Source organism: Macaca thibetana, chromosome 2, assembly GCF_024542745.1.
Source record: "Macaca thibetana thibetana isolate TM-01 chromosome 2, ASM2454274v1, whole genome shotgun sequence".
In the NCBI taxonomy this organism is placed as follows: domain Eukaryota; kingdom Metazoa; phylum Chordata; class Mammalia; order Primates; family Cercopithecidae; genus Macaca; species Macaca thibetana.
In genome coordinates, this window is record NC_065579.1 from 37,225,943 (window position 1) to 37,238,722 (window position 12,780).

General features: G+C 48.9%; 3 protein-coding genes across 8 annotated transcripts in view; 1 reads left to right on the plus strand and 2 right to left on the minus strand.

The window, feature by feature from the left end:
- The window catches only part of CEP63 (centrosomal protein 63), a 123,964-nt gene extending 118,014 nt beyond the window's left edge, over nucleotides 1-5,950 (plus strand). Inside the window, exon 13 of the mRNA XM_050779610.1 lies at nucleotides 5,686-5,950. Coding sequence (XP_050635567.1) covers nucleotides 5,686-5,742 — 57 coding nt within the window. The 3' untranslated portion in view covers nucleotides 5,743-5,950. The remainder of the gene's footprint in view (nucleotides 1-5,685) is intronic.
- ANAPC13 (anaphase promoting complex subunit 13) overlaps nucleotides 1-12,780 on the minus strand; it is a 1,014,760-nt gene that overhangs the window by 126,831 nt on the left and 875,149 nt on the right. The gene's annotated exons all lie outside the window — the stretch shown is intronic.
- The window catches only part of KY (kyphoscoliosis peptidase), a 49,832-nt gene that overhangs the window by 9,562 nt on the left and 27,490 nt on the right, over nucleotides 1-12,780 (minus strand). For all 4 annotated transcript variants that reach the window (XM_050779619.1, XM_050779617.1, XM_050779618.1 and 1 more), the window contains 3 exons: nucleotides 10,727-10,835; nucleotides 9,126-9,243; nucleotides 706-894 (listed from right to left, as the gene is read on the minus strand). In XM_050779619.1, coding sequence (XP_050635576.1) covers nucleotides 706-894; nucleotides 9,126-9,243; nucleotides 10,727-10,835 — 416 coding nt within the window. The remainder of the gene's footprint in view (nucleotides 1-705; nucleotides 895-9,125; nucleotides 9,244-10,726; nucleotides 10,836-12,780) is intronic.

Here is a 12,780-nt window from a genome sequence, read left to right on the forward strand (position 1 = left end):
AGATTTAAGCTGCAAAAATCAGACAGAGCACACTCATGTTTCTGAATAAAAAGGGATCTGAGCTGCTGATAGCATCATGATCCATGAAGAATATTGTATGTAGCCTCAGGTTAAGGCCAGGGTTGGCCAGAGCCCCAGAGGACAGAAATGCTCCAGTCCCCTGCACCCCAGCCGCCCTGCCCCACTGTGCCTCACAGTGACCCTGCACCGCCAATAGCTCCCCTTCCCCCAAAACCACAGCCCTTTCCTCAGAAATGTGATATGGTCTCACGCAGACCAGAGAGGAGAAGGAGCCTGGTGTCTGGGCAAAGTAGTAAGAGAACATTCTGGCATTTGTGCCTGGTAATGCGGTCAATGGCCAAAGTCTGGAAGGGAACCTGCCAACAACTAAAGAAGGCTATTAGCCCTGCCTTTCCTCACATGTGACCTGGGGGCAAACGCTCCAGGCTTTCAGTGCTTTGGTGGAGGGAGTTACAGGGAGTCAGAGGGGGGTGTTTGTCAGTGGAGGGTGAGGTGACAAAAGGGTGTGGGTCCTCACAATTGGCCTGGAGCCAGCCCACTTCAGAGCCGGGGAGGGGTGGGCGTGGGGCCTCCTGGCTCTCCTTCCCCTCCCGCTTGGCCTTCTCTACCTGCTGCTTCATGCAGCCCGGCACCTCCTCCACTTCCACCTGCTAGACGCCCAGCAGAACTGAGACAAGTACTTACAGGAAGGTGAATTTGGAGGTGGTGGTATCCACCAGGCCGCTGCCCCAGGTGCTGTCCACCAGGTGCCATCTTCCCTCCAGGTACACAGCATTCCAGGCATGGTCAAACTCCCCCGAGAAACTCTGCCCTGTCTGGTAGCCGAAGCCCTTGGAGTAGCCAGGCACGGTCATACACTGCACTCCGGCGATCCTGGGGGCAGGACAGGGGGTCTGAGAGGAGGATCCTGCTGCGACTTGCCTCCAAGTCTGTCCATGGTCTCAGGTTTCAGGCATGTTTGCTGCCCATCACTCCTCCCTGCCTATCCTTTTTCTTGCTTCCTATACTCACATATAAACAGCCTTGAGGACTTTTATCTCTGGGCATGGGGGACAGGGAGATACAGTGCTGGCTGGTCCTGTCGGTACAGACTGGCTGCAGTCTCCGCTGTCTGCTCCTCCCCTGAGACCAACACCATTCAGATCACTTCTGAAATGTTCATCCCTAGAGCCTGCTCGACACGCTCCTCAAGCAGCTCTTCAGCAGGAAAAAATGGGGGCAAGCGTGAGGTTGGCTTCAAGAAAATAGGAGCTGGGGAAATGACAATGTTCCTGCAACAAAACCTACACGCAAGGGGTGAGCACAGCTGCTGGGAGAACCAGGGCACTCTGGACATGTGACTGAAGAGATGGGTCTCGTGACACGCGTGAGATGTTGGGGGGTTGCTGGTTGTGAGGGTACAGAAGCCAAGCCCTACTCCGCTGCTATTCCTCCCAAGGAAGCCTGCACGGGAACCCAGGGGCAGGCGGTGGGTGTCTCCAGTCCTGGCCCAGGGAGGACTGGCCAGCTGCCAGCTTGCTCAGGTCTTACTGGTGGGCCTGTCCTTTGTGAACATGGTGCAAGAGCCATCATGGTGCATTCAGGTCATCTGCTGACTGCCTGCCCTGGCCACAATTCTGGAGTCTTCTGTGGCCGTCCTGAGGGGAATGGAAACGCTGACCAGTCAACCTGAGCTTTGGGGTCCTTTTGACATTGTGCTCCCCACTGCTTATGGTAGAGATGGCACCGCTTTCTGGGAACCTGGGTGGGAAGATGGGCATGGGTCATCTCTGGGGATGACATAAAACTAGACATTTGGAGCTGAAACCCTGTGGGCACCAGCCCAAGGCCAAAGCAAGACCCCGGGTATCCTTTCATGGCCAGCTAGTCTTGCTCCTCAGCAGCCCTGCTCCCCCGAGGACAGCCAAGGGGGTGGACTGTGCAGACAATTTCACTGGTAGTCTGACCTAGGGACATCCCATGCTAGCCCTTCTAGGGCCTTTATATAAATTAGAAAAGGTGCCGCTTCCTCAAGACATTTTCCTTGCACTCATGGAAAATTGGTGTAATAGATACACAACTGTGAAGCCAAGGATGTGCTTGATGCCCCTTTGATGGGGCTCCTTTGAGCACCACGCAAGCTGCTCAGTCCCAACTCAGTGCTGACCCTGTGCTCTACTCTGCTGAGCTGAGTCTGCAGACCAGGATGTTGGTGGGACCTATTTCAGCGAGATGGGCCCATGGGGGCAGTGCCCTTCCACAGACCAGGGCTCCAGCCTCAGTTGCTGTAAGCAAGAGGGCCATGGAGCCTTCCAGGGTAATGGGGTGAAATGGCCATGCATCTACTATAGGAATAGGGGGAATCTTCGCAGTAAAAATGAACATGTAATTTAAAATTAGCAAAATATTACTAATTAATTATTTAATTATTACTAATAATTAAATATTACTAATATATATCACTTGCTGAGAGAGTAATTGGGATCAAATGTGATGTCCTGAGGGTTAACAGATTCTACTTTCCCTGCCCTCATTGTTTCTTCACATGCATGCAATGAGGACGTGTTACAATGTCTGCCTTAACCTCTGCTCACCTGCGGAAAGTCCGGGTCACTAGTGCTGAGGTTCCTTAGGGGCTTGGAAGTTTTCCAGACCCTGCCCTTTTGCCTGCTGTTTCACAAAAGGAGGTTCAGGCCTCCTAAGCCCTCTAAAGAATCCCGTGAGAACATACCAGCTGGGCTCTGTGAGAAGGCTTCTTGGAGCACCTGGGGGCATGGGGACAGACTGCAAGAGAAACTAGATCCTGGTGTCATGATTTTCTGCTGGCAAAGGCCATAAGCCACTCCAGGGCAGAAGGAGGCAGTAGCTGAGGAGACCATGGAAGGAAGGGGAGCAGGTGCAGCCTGCATACGTGGAGTGCCCTCTCCTCATTTCTCTGCAGTGCAGAGAGTGGAGGGTGGTGGGGAGTGCTGGGGGATGCAGGGCTGAGGGGGTTGTTCTCAGGATGAGGAAATCTGGATGTGTTTATAGTCTGAGAGGAAACAGCTAGCAGAGAGGGACCAGTGGAAAGCAAGGCCAGGGGAGTGGGTGGAGGTGTAGGGGTGGGATAGACATTCGATAGGAGGTGGGGTCCCATCTACTCAGAGACTGGGTGAGGAAAAGAAATGATGTGAAAAATACTTAGTGAGCTAAACAGTGCCCCTGACACAACGTGAACTGACAACAGCATGTCAGTCTCTCCAGTCAGTGCGATGTCATGCCGATGCTGTGTGTGTGTGTGTGTGTGTGTGTGTGTGTGTGTGTGTGCGCGCGCTGCCTGCATGCACAGAGAAGGAGGGGCAGGGAGCGAGAGGGGAAGAGATGGCACAAAAGGCACCTGGTCTCTTAGCAATGGGATTATAGGTGATTTTAATTTTTTCTTGAAACTTCTCTATATTTTCTAAATTTTTAATAATGATTATGTGTTACTTTGAGAATTGGAAAAAAAACCCATAAATACTACTTAAAATTATATTCTTCAGGAAATTACTTTCCATTGCTGCCTAGAATGTCTGTGCATATCACTTTCTAGGATTATGTGGAGGGATAAGGGGAGTCCTGGGAACAATGGGGCTTGGAGAATGGCTCATTTTGCATTAAGGTGAACTGATTTAGTGGAGCTGTGGGCCTCTGGACACGCTGCCCACTGATGCTTGTCCTCTGCTCAGAGCCACCTGGAGTCAAGGAAGGAAGGAGAGGAATTTAGCATTTGTGCAGCTTCCAGGTGGTGGGGTAAATCAGAGTGGGTATGGAATGTCCTTCTGGGAGAAGCCATGTGTCCAGGGGGACATCCTGCCCTCAAGGGGGTGAAGTGGAGGCAAGATTGGAAGAATGAAGTCAGGGAGCAGCAGCGAGAGTGTGCCCCAGTCCTGGAAAGGAAAGGAGGAGGAAGAAGCGAGGGGCAGGGATGTCCACCTGTACTGCTCTGAGTGGGGGTGGTGGCCCCAGAGCCAGGAAATAAGGTCACCTCTCAGGTCTAATGGTCACCTCATGGGTGGCCTTGCCAGGCTCATCATGGGCAGTGACAAAGGTTGGCATTAAATGATCTCCAGGGGTTGATTCTTCTCTGGCAGGCTGAGGAGAAGCTTGGAAGGCTGTGGGAAATGCCTGGGGCAGAAAAAAGATGAAAATATAAACTCAGCTATAAGCTTATGCCATGCTTGACTCTGATATGAGGATATTTTATTACCTGGCAGCAATGTGCCAGATGAACTGGACAAAGAAGGTCATAATGTAAAGCATTATTGTAAATATGCCATAATTCTCGTGCAAAATAATCTGTATGTATAAGACAGTGATTGTGGAACTCACAGGAGTTTCGTCTCCAGCCACTCTCGCTAGCCAGGATGAACCACAACTCTTTCATGTCATCAAAAGATCACTGGCCGTACACGCTGTGTATAAAGCATTGTAGCAGGGAATACTATAACATGACGTGGCACCATACAATGTAACACAATGTAACAACATAATAAAATATGATATCCCAAAAATAAGGCTCAGTGGCTGCCCTAGATGTGCTGACAGTTGGAAGGAGCGTGGATATGGGAACTGTCACTGGAACTGTCTCCAGAACTTTGCTTATAAAATGCCAGTCTATAAGCAAAGTCCCAGAGAGCCCAAAGGTGGAGAAATTAACTTTGCAGGCAGGAGCTCAGAGAGCATTGAAGGAGGGGCAGAGCACAGAAACATTTCCACCTCCTGAAGAGCTCCGACCAGCCACCCCAGAGCCTAAAATATCACCCAAGGAGATTTATTTAATGACCTCAGACTGCAGAATCTTCGCTTCTACTTTACAGAACTGACAACCTCAATTCCACCTCCATAGTTCATGGCTGATAGGTATCCCAAGCCACAATGAAAACATGGATGTAAGATGCCCTGAACAAGCTTCCAAGGAGCACCCTGGAGGATTTGGAGAAAGCTGCAGCCCCCTCTCCAGCAAACGTCAGGGCTCAGGGACTCAATCAGAGAAGCCCCGAGGGCTGCAAAGAACCACATGGCCACCAAATGTGACCTGATTTGAAGAGACTGAACAGAGGGGCAGCCAAGCAGAAGGCAATGTCATTACCTGGGTACCCTTGATGAACCCTGAAGCTGCTGAGTCTTCTATGAATGCATTATCCTTATTATTTAAAAAGATCTGCGTGTTCCAGTTTGGTGCAGTGTATCCTAGTGTATTAATTTGGTATTATTTTATACTGAGATGGTCCAGGCCCTGCCGTAGGAACTGTGTGATGCTGCTACAGTCAGCACCAATGCCAGGCCCCAGCAGCAGTGTGGCTGAAATATCTGGGTGGGCAGGTGCACCCTCCACCAATGGGCTCTGACCATGGTAGACTCTCCCAAATCTGATCGCCTCTCCCAGAATGTCTGAGCCAAGTGGGGGAAAAAGGGAGGGAAGGTGCCTGTAGGAGAGACAATGAAGTATGCTTTTCTTTTGCTCTTTTGTTGAAAATACTGTGGTTTCTATACTGCAGCAGGACAAACAAACCATGGCTTATCTTTCACAATTTATGTACTTGATTTCTTAAAATCTGACAGTGTGTTTATATTTCTCCCATGTGCTCTCTTTTCCCTTTTCTTACACATTACCCTTACAGCTAGGTCAATAACAAGTAATCTTGCTAATAATTCTCTCTCCAGGGCCCTGTGCAGAACCTCATGAGACGTGACTTCAGAGGCCTCCTCTCCGACAGGTGAGGGAGGAGTCAGCTATTCAGAGAGAGAGGCTGCCTTGCCTGGGGACACACAGCTAGCCGGTGGCCGAAGCAGCAGTGGATGCAGTTGTCCTGATGCACTTTGTGTTACACCAGCTCTTTTGTAAATCAAGATTTTGTTTTGGTCTGTACATTTATAGGTGGTACAGAGAGTGAAATGAAAAGATGGTTTGCACTAGTGACATAGCTTATCTTTGTGAGTGCCATCCTTTGGGGTAGCTAAAAGAGTGGGGGGCGAAGATATCCCTTTCAGAGGCCTCATACACCAGCATCAGATTTGGTGATAATTTAAGGTTATCCAATGAATCTGCATTTCCCAGAAGGCGGCTTAGATGGCCACTCCCTATCTTCTGGGGCCTTTGGAACCAAGTGATGTTTTAGGATTATAGGGGACATACTGCTAACCAGAAGCAGCCATCTGACTGTACACACTCCTGCCCCTGCTCTCGGTGACAGCTAGAGGATGGGTGGAAAGCCAGCTGACATCTGATTGGTGACAACCAGCTCCCTTAGTGTCAGGGCTCAAACTGGTAATAAGCGCCTGGCTTTATCCAAAGTCTGAAAAACCTGCTAGCTGGTGATGTGAAAGCCATGCTAACGGGAAGAGAATTTACTGGAGGCTGACTCAGGGGCAGCAGTCTGGGGAATTAAGCTTGGCTCCTGCGAGGAAATTAGGCAGAATCAATTAAGGATGCGGGCAGTTGAGGCAAAGAGACATTAATATTGGATGATAGAAAGTCAGAAGGAAACTGGACCAGCAGTTACAAGCTATAGCACTAACCAAAAAACCCCACATCAGTGACTTGGGAAAGACAGAAGGAAATGAATGAAGTTGTGAAAATATCTGAATTTCCCACCAAATTACTTTATTAAATCAGTCTTTAATGAGGCAATTTCAGGGAGGTAGAATGGACTGGCATAAAGTAATGATGTCCGTGTGGGTACAACTCTTTCTAAGAAGCCACCCTGACAACCAAGCAGGGATAAATCGGCAAGTGTGGATTACGTGTCCTCAGTTATTAAAGAATTAGCTAATTAATTTACCAAACTTTTGGCAGTTATTTTAAAGGTAAAGAGAGTTAGTAGAGGGATGCATAGATAGGTTACTGATCTTTAAAGAAAAAGTTAAAGGAATTCAGGGGACTGTGAACTATTGTTACGTATCTCAGGCGATGTGAGGAATTTTGCACATGGTAATCACCATGTTGGAACTAACTTTAAATGATGCAAAATGTTAGCGAGAGTTTCAATGATAAGCTGCAGGCCAGAATGGGGCCATTGTTAAGTATCTGGACCTGGGCAAAAAGCTGACAGTTTCACTCAAGGCAAGTGTCAATTTTCTGAATCTATGCAGGCTGGCGGAGTCTGTAGGAAAGTTCCACAGAGCAAAAGAACTCCAATCAATACTCAAGAAAGACAAGACAGGTTAAAAAACACCCACCCCAAAGTTGGGTTGGTAAACCCCAAAACTGCAGTCTCATTGAGTCCTATAGCCCTGCCAGGTATAGATGAGAGCACTGAGGCTGCAAAAGGTTAAGTGCCTTACCCAAAGGAACAAAACGAATAGGTGGTAAATTAAACACTGGGAGCCAGGTCTTTCTGGCTTTAACTTTGGCACTCCTTCTAAAGGATGCTAGGATGCTTATACTGGATCAAGGAGGCGATACCACTGTACGTGGTAGACCCAGGTCTTTCTAGCTTCGAATCTGGCATTCCTTCTACAGTATGCTAGAAAGCTTATACTGGATAAAGGGGGATATATCCTGGAACTTGGAAAAAATGCTAAGCATTTTCAAATTTGCAAAATCAGATGAAAATAATTATGTTCTGAAAGATGCTAGGCACAAATGGAGCTAAGACTTGTGGCCATTTCATCAGTTAAAAGAGAATAAGCCCCATTCCACGTAAGTCTGCTAGGAATATCCTGTCATTTCCTGTCATTTCTACATGACAGGGAAGGTTGTGGGCTGTCCTGGAGTGGGGCCTGGGAGGAGCACTGGGGAGAGGGAGCAGGTGTGCATGCAGAGGTGGATGGGAAGGTGGTGTCACACAGTGCAAGGCTGGAAACTTGGCTGAGGTCAGATTTTGGAGGACTTTGCCAGACAGTGTGATCCTTTAGCGGTGTTAGGAACCCAGGACCAGGGGAGCCTGGGTAGAGAGGCCAGTGAGGATCCAGGCTCCTGGAGAGGCCCACAGGCAGCAGGGGGTATGCTTGGGTCTGGAGTAGGGAGTGGGAAGCAGCCAGGGTGGCATCTTCTGTACCCTGACCCACCGTGGCTGCCTCTAGGGCTGTGGTCTCAGGAAATGGCCTTGAAAGTGAGAAAAGGGAAAAACAGGGAGCAGAGCAGGAGGTCGTTAGAGCAACTCAGCAGCCGGGTGGGTGCCTGTTCTTGGCAGTGGTGATGGGGGGCAGGAGGCAGCACAACAGGGGGTTTGGGCCAGGAATAGGTTGCATGCACCCAGTGCCCAGCAGCTGCCGCCTCTGCACCGCTGAGGCTATCAAAACTGCCTGCTGTGGACTAAGTGTTACGCTTGTTTTGATGAATTGCCACCTGCAGTTCTGGTGGACTGACATCTGGGTGCCTGAGAAGACTCACTCCCCGAAGCCTACAGAGACAGTGGGCAGCCGTTCATCCACCCCCGGGGAGGGGTTCTTTGATGGCCCCAGGGCTAGCTGACTGTTTTCTGGGGGAACCCAGCAGACCTCAGAGAGTAGGCTCAGGAAGCTGTGGAGGTCAGTGGCCATCCCCTCCCCCCACCCCACATCTTAAGCCTGTTTTGAGTCACTGGGAACCGGCAATGGCCCATTCTCCTGCTCAGGCCAGAGCTGTCTCCCACCCCAGCAACCTGGCCATATGCCCACTCCCAGAGTGCTGAAAATGGAGCCCAGCGACTCCAAGAGAAGCTGCTTCCTAGTGATTCAGCTGTCCAACTGACAAATCTTTTCAGGTGGGAGATCTTTTGTTTCCCCCAAAAGAGGCCCCCTGTGTCAGCCCTGAGGACAGCCTTTCACAGTCCCCTTGGCATCTGCAGCCACTGTCCTCCCGCTCCCAGGCCTGCTATTCTTTTACCCTTCAGCTGCATAGAGATGGGAGAAGGCGGAAAAAAGGCTTTTTATAACCAAATTATCTCTGTGCATTCATCTGCCATTATGTTAATGCATCGCGAAGCCCGGCAGATGGTACAAAGTCAATTATGCTGGTGTTAAAAAGGGAGAAATTGACCTTTCCAGGACTCACTTGGGTTCCAGAGCAGAGTTTGCAAACTCAGGTTTCAGGCCTGGCATGTGGGCAAAGGCACATGGCACTGTGGAAGAGGGAGAGGGATGGATCTGGTGGTCAGCACGGGGACTCCTGTCTCTCGTACCTGCACATTCTCTCAAAGAGGCCAGCGTAGCCGTCACAGTTGGTCTTCTGGGTCCGCAGGATGTCAGTGGGTTTGAAGGCTTGGCGGTCCTTCTCCTGAGCAGCTGCAATGTCGTACTCTACAGGGCGGGTGAGGGGATCATGAGGAACCTGAGCCTGGGAGGCGAGAAGACTCCACCCCTACCCCTAGCTGTGCTCTGGCCGCCACCAGCCCCAGGAAACCACAGTGGGCTGAATGGAACTACAGCCGCAGCCCACATGGGATCTGTGGAACTGTCACCTCTTTTTGCAAGTGGTGAGAGGAGGAGCAGGCCTTGGCAGAGGGTGCCACCTGGCTCCCCAAACCCCTGAGGAGGGGCTAGGAGGAGAAGGGAGTAGGACAGTGCAGGGGCCTGGGGCTCTCTCTGCTAATCCCCACCACACAGCTCTGCACACAGTTCCAGTGAAATCACTGATCCCGTCTTCCTGCAGCCCGGAGGCCTCACGCTGACCCATAGGGCACACAGAGCTCGTCCCCAAGTGGAGAAGGCTGCTCTCCCACAGCCTGTCACTTCACTAAGGAGGGGATGAAGACATTGCAGAGAAGCCTGAGGCCTGCGGTGAGGCCCTAAGGCAGAAGTCTCTGTAGCCACTGAGGACCCAAAGGGACTGTGCATGTGTGTATTGGCATGGGGCTAGGAGCGGTAACGAAGTCCTATAAATGTCCTGTTTCTGACCCTGCCTCTTTAAGGCACAGGCACAGCTGGTGGAGTTGGGATGGGAGCTGGGGGTCTCTCAAATCCTCAGTTTGGACCTCCTACCTGTGCCTGGCAAGCTCATTCTCTAAGCTGCATTCCCAACTGTTGTTCCAGAAGAACAAAAGAAAAGCCCAGTGGCAGCAGGCTGAGAAAGACCCAGCTGGTCTTTATGTCAAAGGACTAGGAGTCCACCTCGTGATCTGGCCCTGTCCACTCTCATTTGTGTTTGCAAGGGGGCAAGGGGCAGCATCCCTTAGCCACCACCTCTGCAGTTCTGCTTGACCTGGGAGCTTCCCAAGGCCATCCTGTGGAGAGCTGTGGGCAGCTGCATAGGCCTACGTCCCTCAGGTGGCTCCAAGAACCTTGGAGACTGAGCTGGGACTAGTGGCCGACATTGCTAGTGTAGGAGCAGGAAGTGGAGAACCCACTTTTCCTGGCTCTGGTATTTAATGAACCCTCTGATATTGCAATCACTTTTCAAACAGCTGCAAATTCTCCCCACCAATGATCATCCTTCTTTGAGATGACCTGCTGCTCCGGGCTCTCAACTCTGTGGAGATGAGACAGAGGGAAGGCTGGAACAGAGGGAAGGCTGCTGCTGGATGAAGTTTCCAGCTCTGGGCACTGGCTATGGGCAGAAGGCTGCAAGGGATTCTCCTCCAACTAACTTTCATGGAGACTAATAGCACATGGTAAATTTTATCCTCCTTGGTAACTCTCTGGTTCATCAGTCCAGTCTCCTGGGTCCCTCTCCCCGCCCACCTTTCATGTCACTCTGCACAAGTGAATAACCTGATAGGAGCAGAGGCCTGCGGGGAAAGGAAGCAAGGGATTCTAGAGCCAGCAGTGCCACAGGTGGGCCTACCTATGTGATGGCAGATCCAGATCCAGATGGCACGGACCCTTTCCAGGTCAGTATGGGCCTCCTGGAGCAGGTCACTCACCAGTTCGTCTAGGCCACTCTTGGCTGTCACCTGGGGAGCAGGAAGGGGATGCTGTATTAGGGCCTCAAGGAGGGGCTGTTGACAGCCCAATACCTTGCACCTATAGCCCGTGCTGCTCTTCCCCCAGGCAGAGAAGCTGGAAGAGAGGCCCTGAGGGGCAAAGGCTGGCTGAGGACCAATTGGGAGGAGGTGGGGGAAGTTGGACAGGGCAGGTGGTGCTGACCAGCTCAATCACAGGCACTAGAGCCACCACAGCTTTTCTCTGCAGATCTGGGGGCTAGCCAGGCAGGCATCTGGACAGCTGTAGCAGCCCCTGGTCATGGTCAATACTAAGGATTTAACATAATCCTTATCAAAATTCCAATAGCTTTTGGTGCTGAAATGGAAAAATCAGTTCTCAAATTCCTATACATTCCAAGTAGCCAAAACAATTTTGAAAAAAGAACACATTTGAAGGACACAAATTTCCCATTTTCAAAACTTACTGTAGAACTACAGTAATCAAAACAGTTTGATACTGCCATAAAGATTATATAGACAAATGGAATATAACTGAGAGTCCAGAAATGGACCCACATATCTATGGTTAGCGGATCTTTGACAAGGGTGTCAAGTCCATTCAGTGGGGAAAGAAGAGTCTCTTTTACAAATGATGCTGGGACAATTGGGTTTCCACATGCAAAAGAATAAAATTGGATCTCTACCTCATGCCATATACAAAAATCAACTCAAAATGGATCAGTGACTCAAATATAAGAGCTTAAACCGTAAAACTCTTAGAAGAAAACACTGGGGTTAATCTTCATGACCTTGGATTTGGCAATGAATTCTTAGATATGGCACCAAAGGCACAAGCAACAAAGAAAAAAACAGATAAAAGGCCATTCGTGAAAATAAAAAATTTCTGTACATTAAACGATATCATTTAGAAAGCAAAAAGATAACTTACAAAATGAGAGAAAACATTGCAAATCATATATCCAATAAGGGCTAAATATTCAGAATATAAAAAGAACTCCTAGAACTCCACAAAAACAAAACCAACCCAATTCAAAAAGGGGCAAAAGACTTGAACAGATATTTCTCTAAAGAAGATATACAAATGGCCAATAAGCACATAAAAATTGCTCAACATCCTTAGTCATGAGAGAAATGTAAATCAAAACCACAATGAGATACCACTGCGGACCTAATGAAATGACTATTGAAAAATGAAACCAGAAAATAATGTGTTGGCATGAATATGGAGGAATTGGAACCCTCGTACGATGCTGGTGGGAAGGTAAAATGGTGCAGCTGCTGTGGACAACATTTTGATAGTTTCTCCGAAAGTTAAATGTAGAATTATCATATGATCTAGCAATTTCAGTCCAAGGTATACACCCCAAAAAACTGAAGGCAGAGACTCAAACAGACATTGTTTCCCCAGTGTTCATTGCAACAAATCCACAATAGCCAAAAGGTTAAAAAACATCCATCCATGAATGAAAGGACAAATAAAATAGAGTATATACAGTATGTATACTATATAATGGGAATATTATTCAACTATAAAAAGAAGGAATTAAGTTCTATATATGCTATGACACGGATGAACCTTGAAAACATGATGCTAAGTGACATAAGCCAGACACAAAAGGACAAATATTGTATGATTCCACTCATATGAAATACCTAGAGTAGGAAAGGTCATAGACAGTAAGTAGAGATTACTGGGGGCTGGGGGAGGAGAAATGGGAATTTCATTGCTTAATGGGTACAGAGCTTCTGTTTTGGGTGATGAGTAGACAGCATTGTGAATATAATTAATGCTAGTGAATTGTACATTTAAAAATTATTAAAATGGCACATTTTATGTTATTTTATGATAAAAAAGAACAAATTAGTTTTCTTCCTAGGGGCCCTCAGGGAAACAGGGCTGAGGTTGCTGGAAAGGTGGCCCTGACCATGTTTAATCTCTATAGAGAAGCTGGGG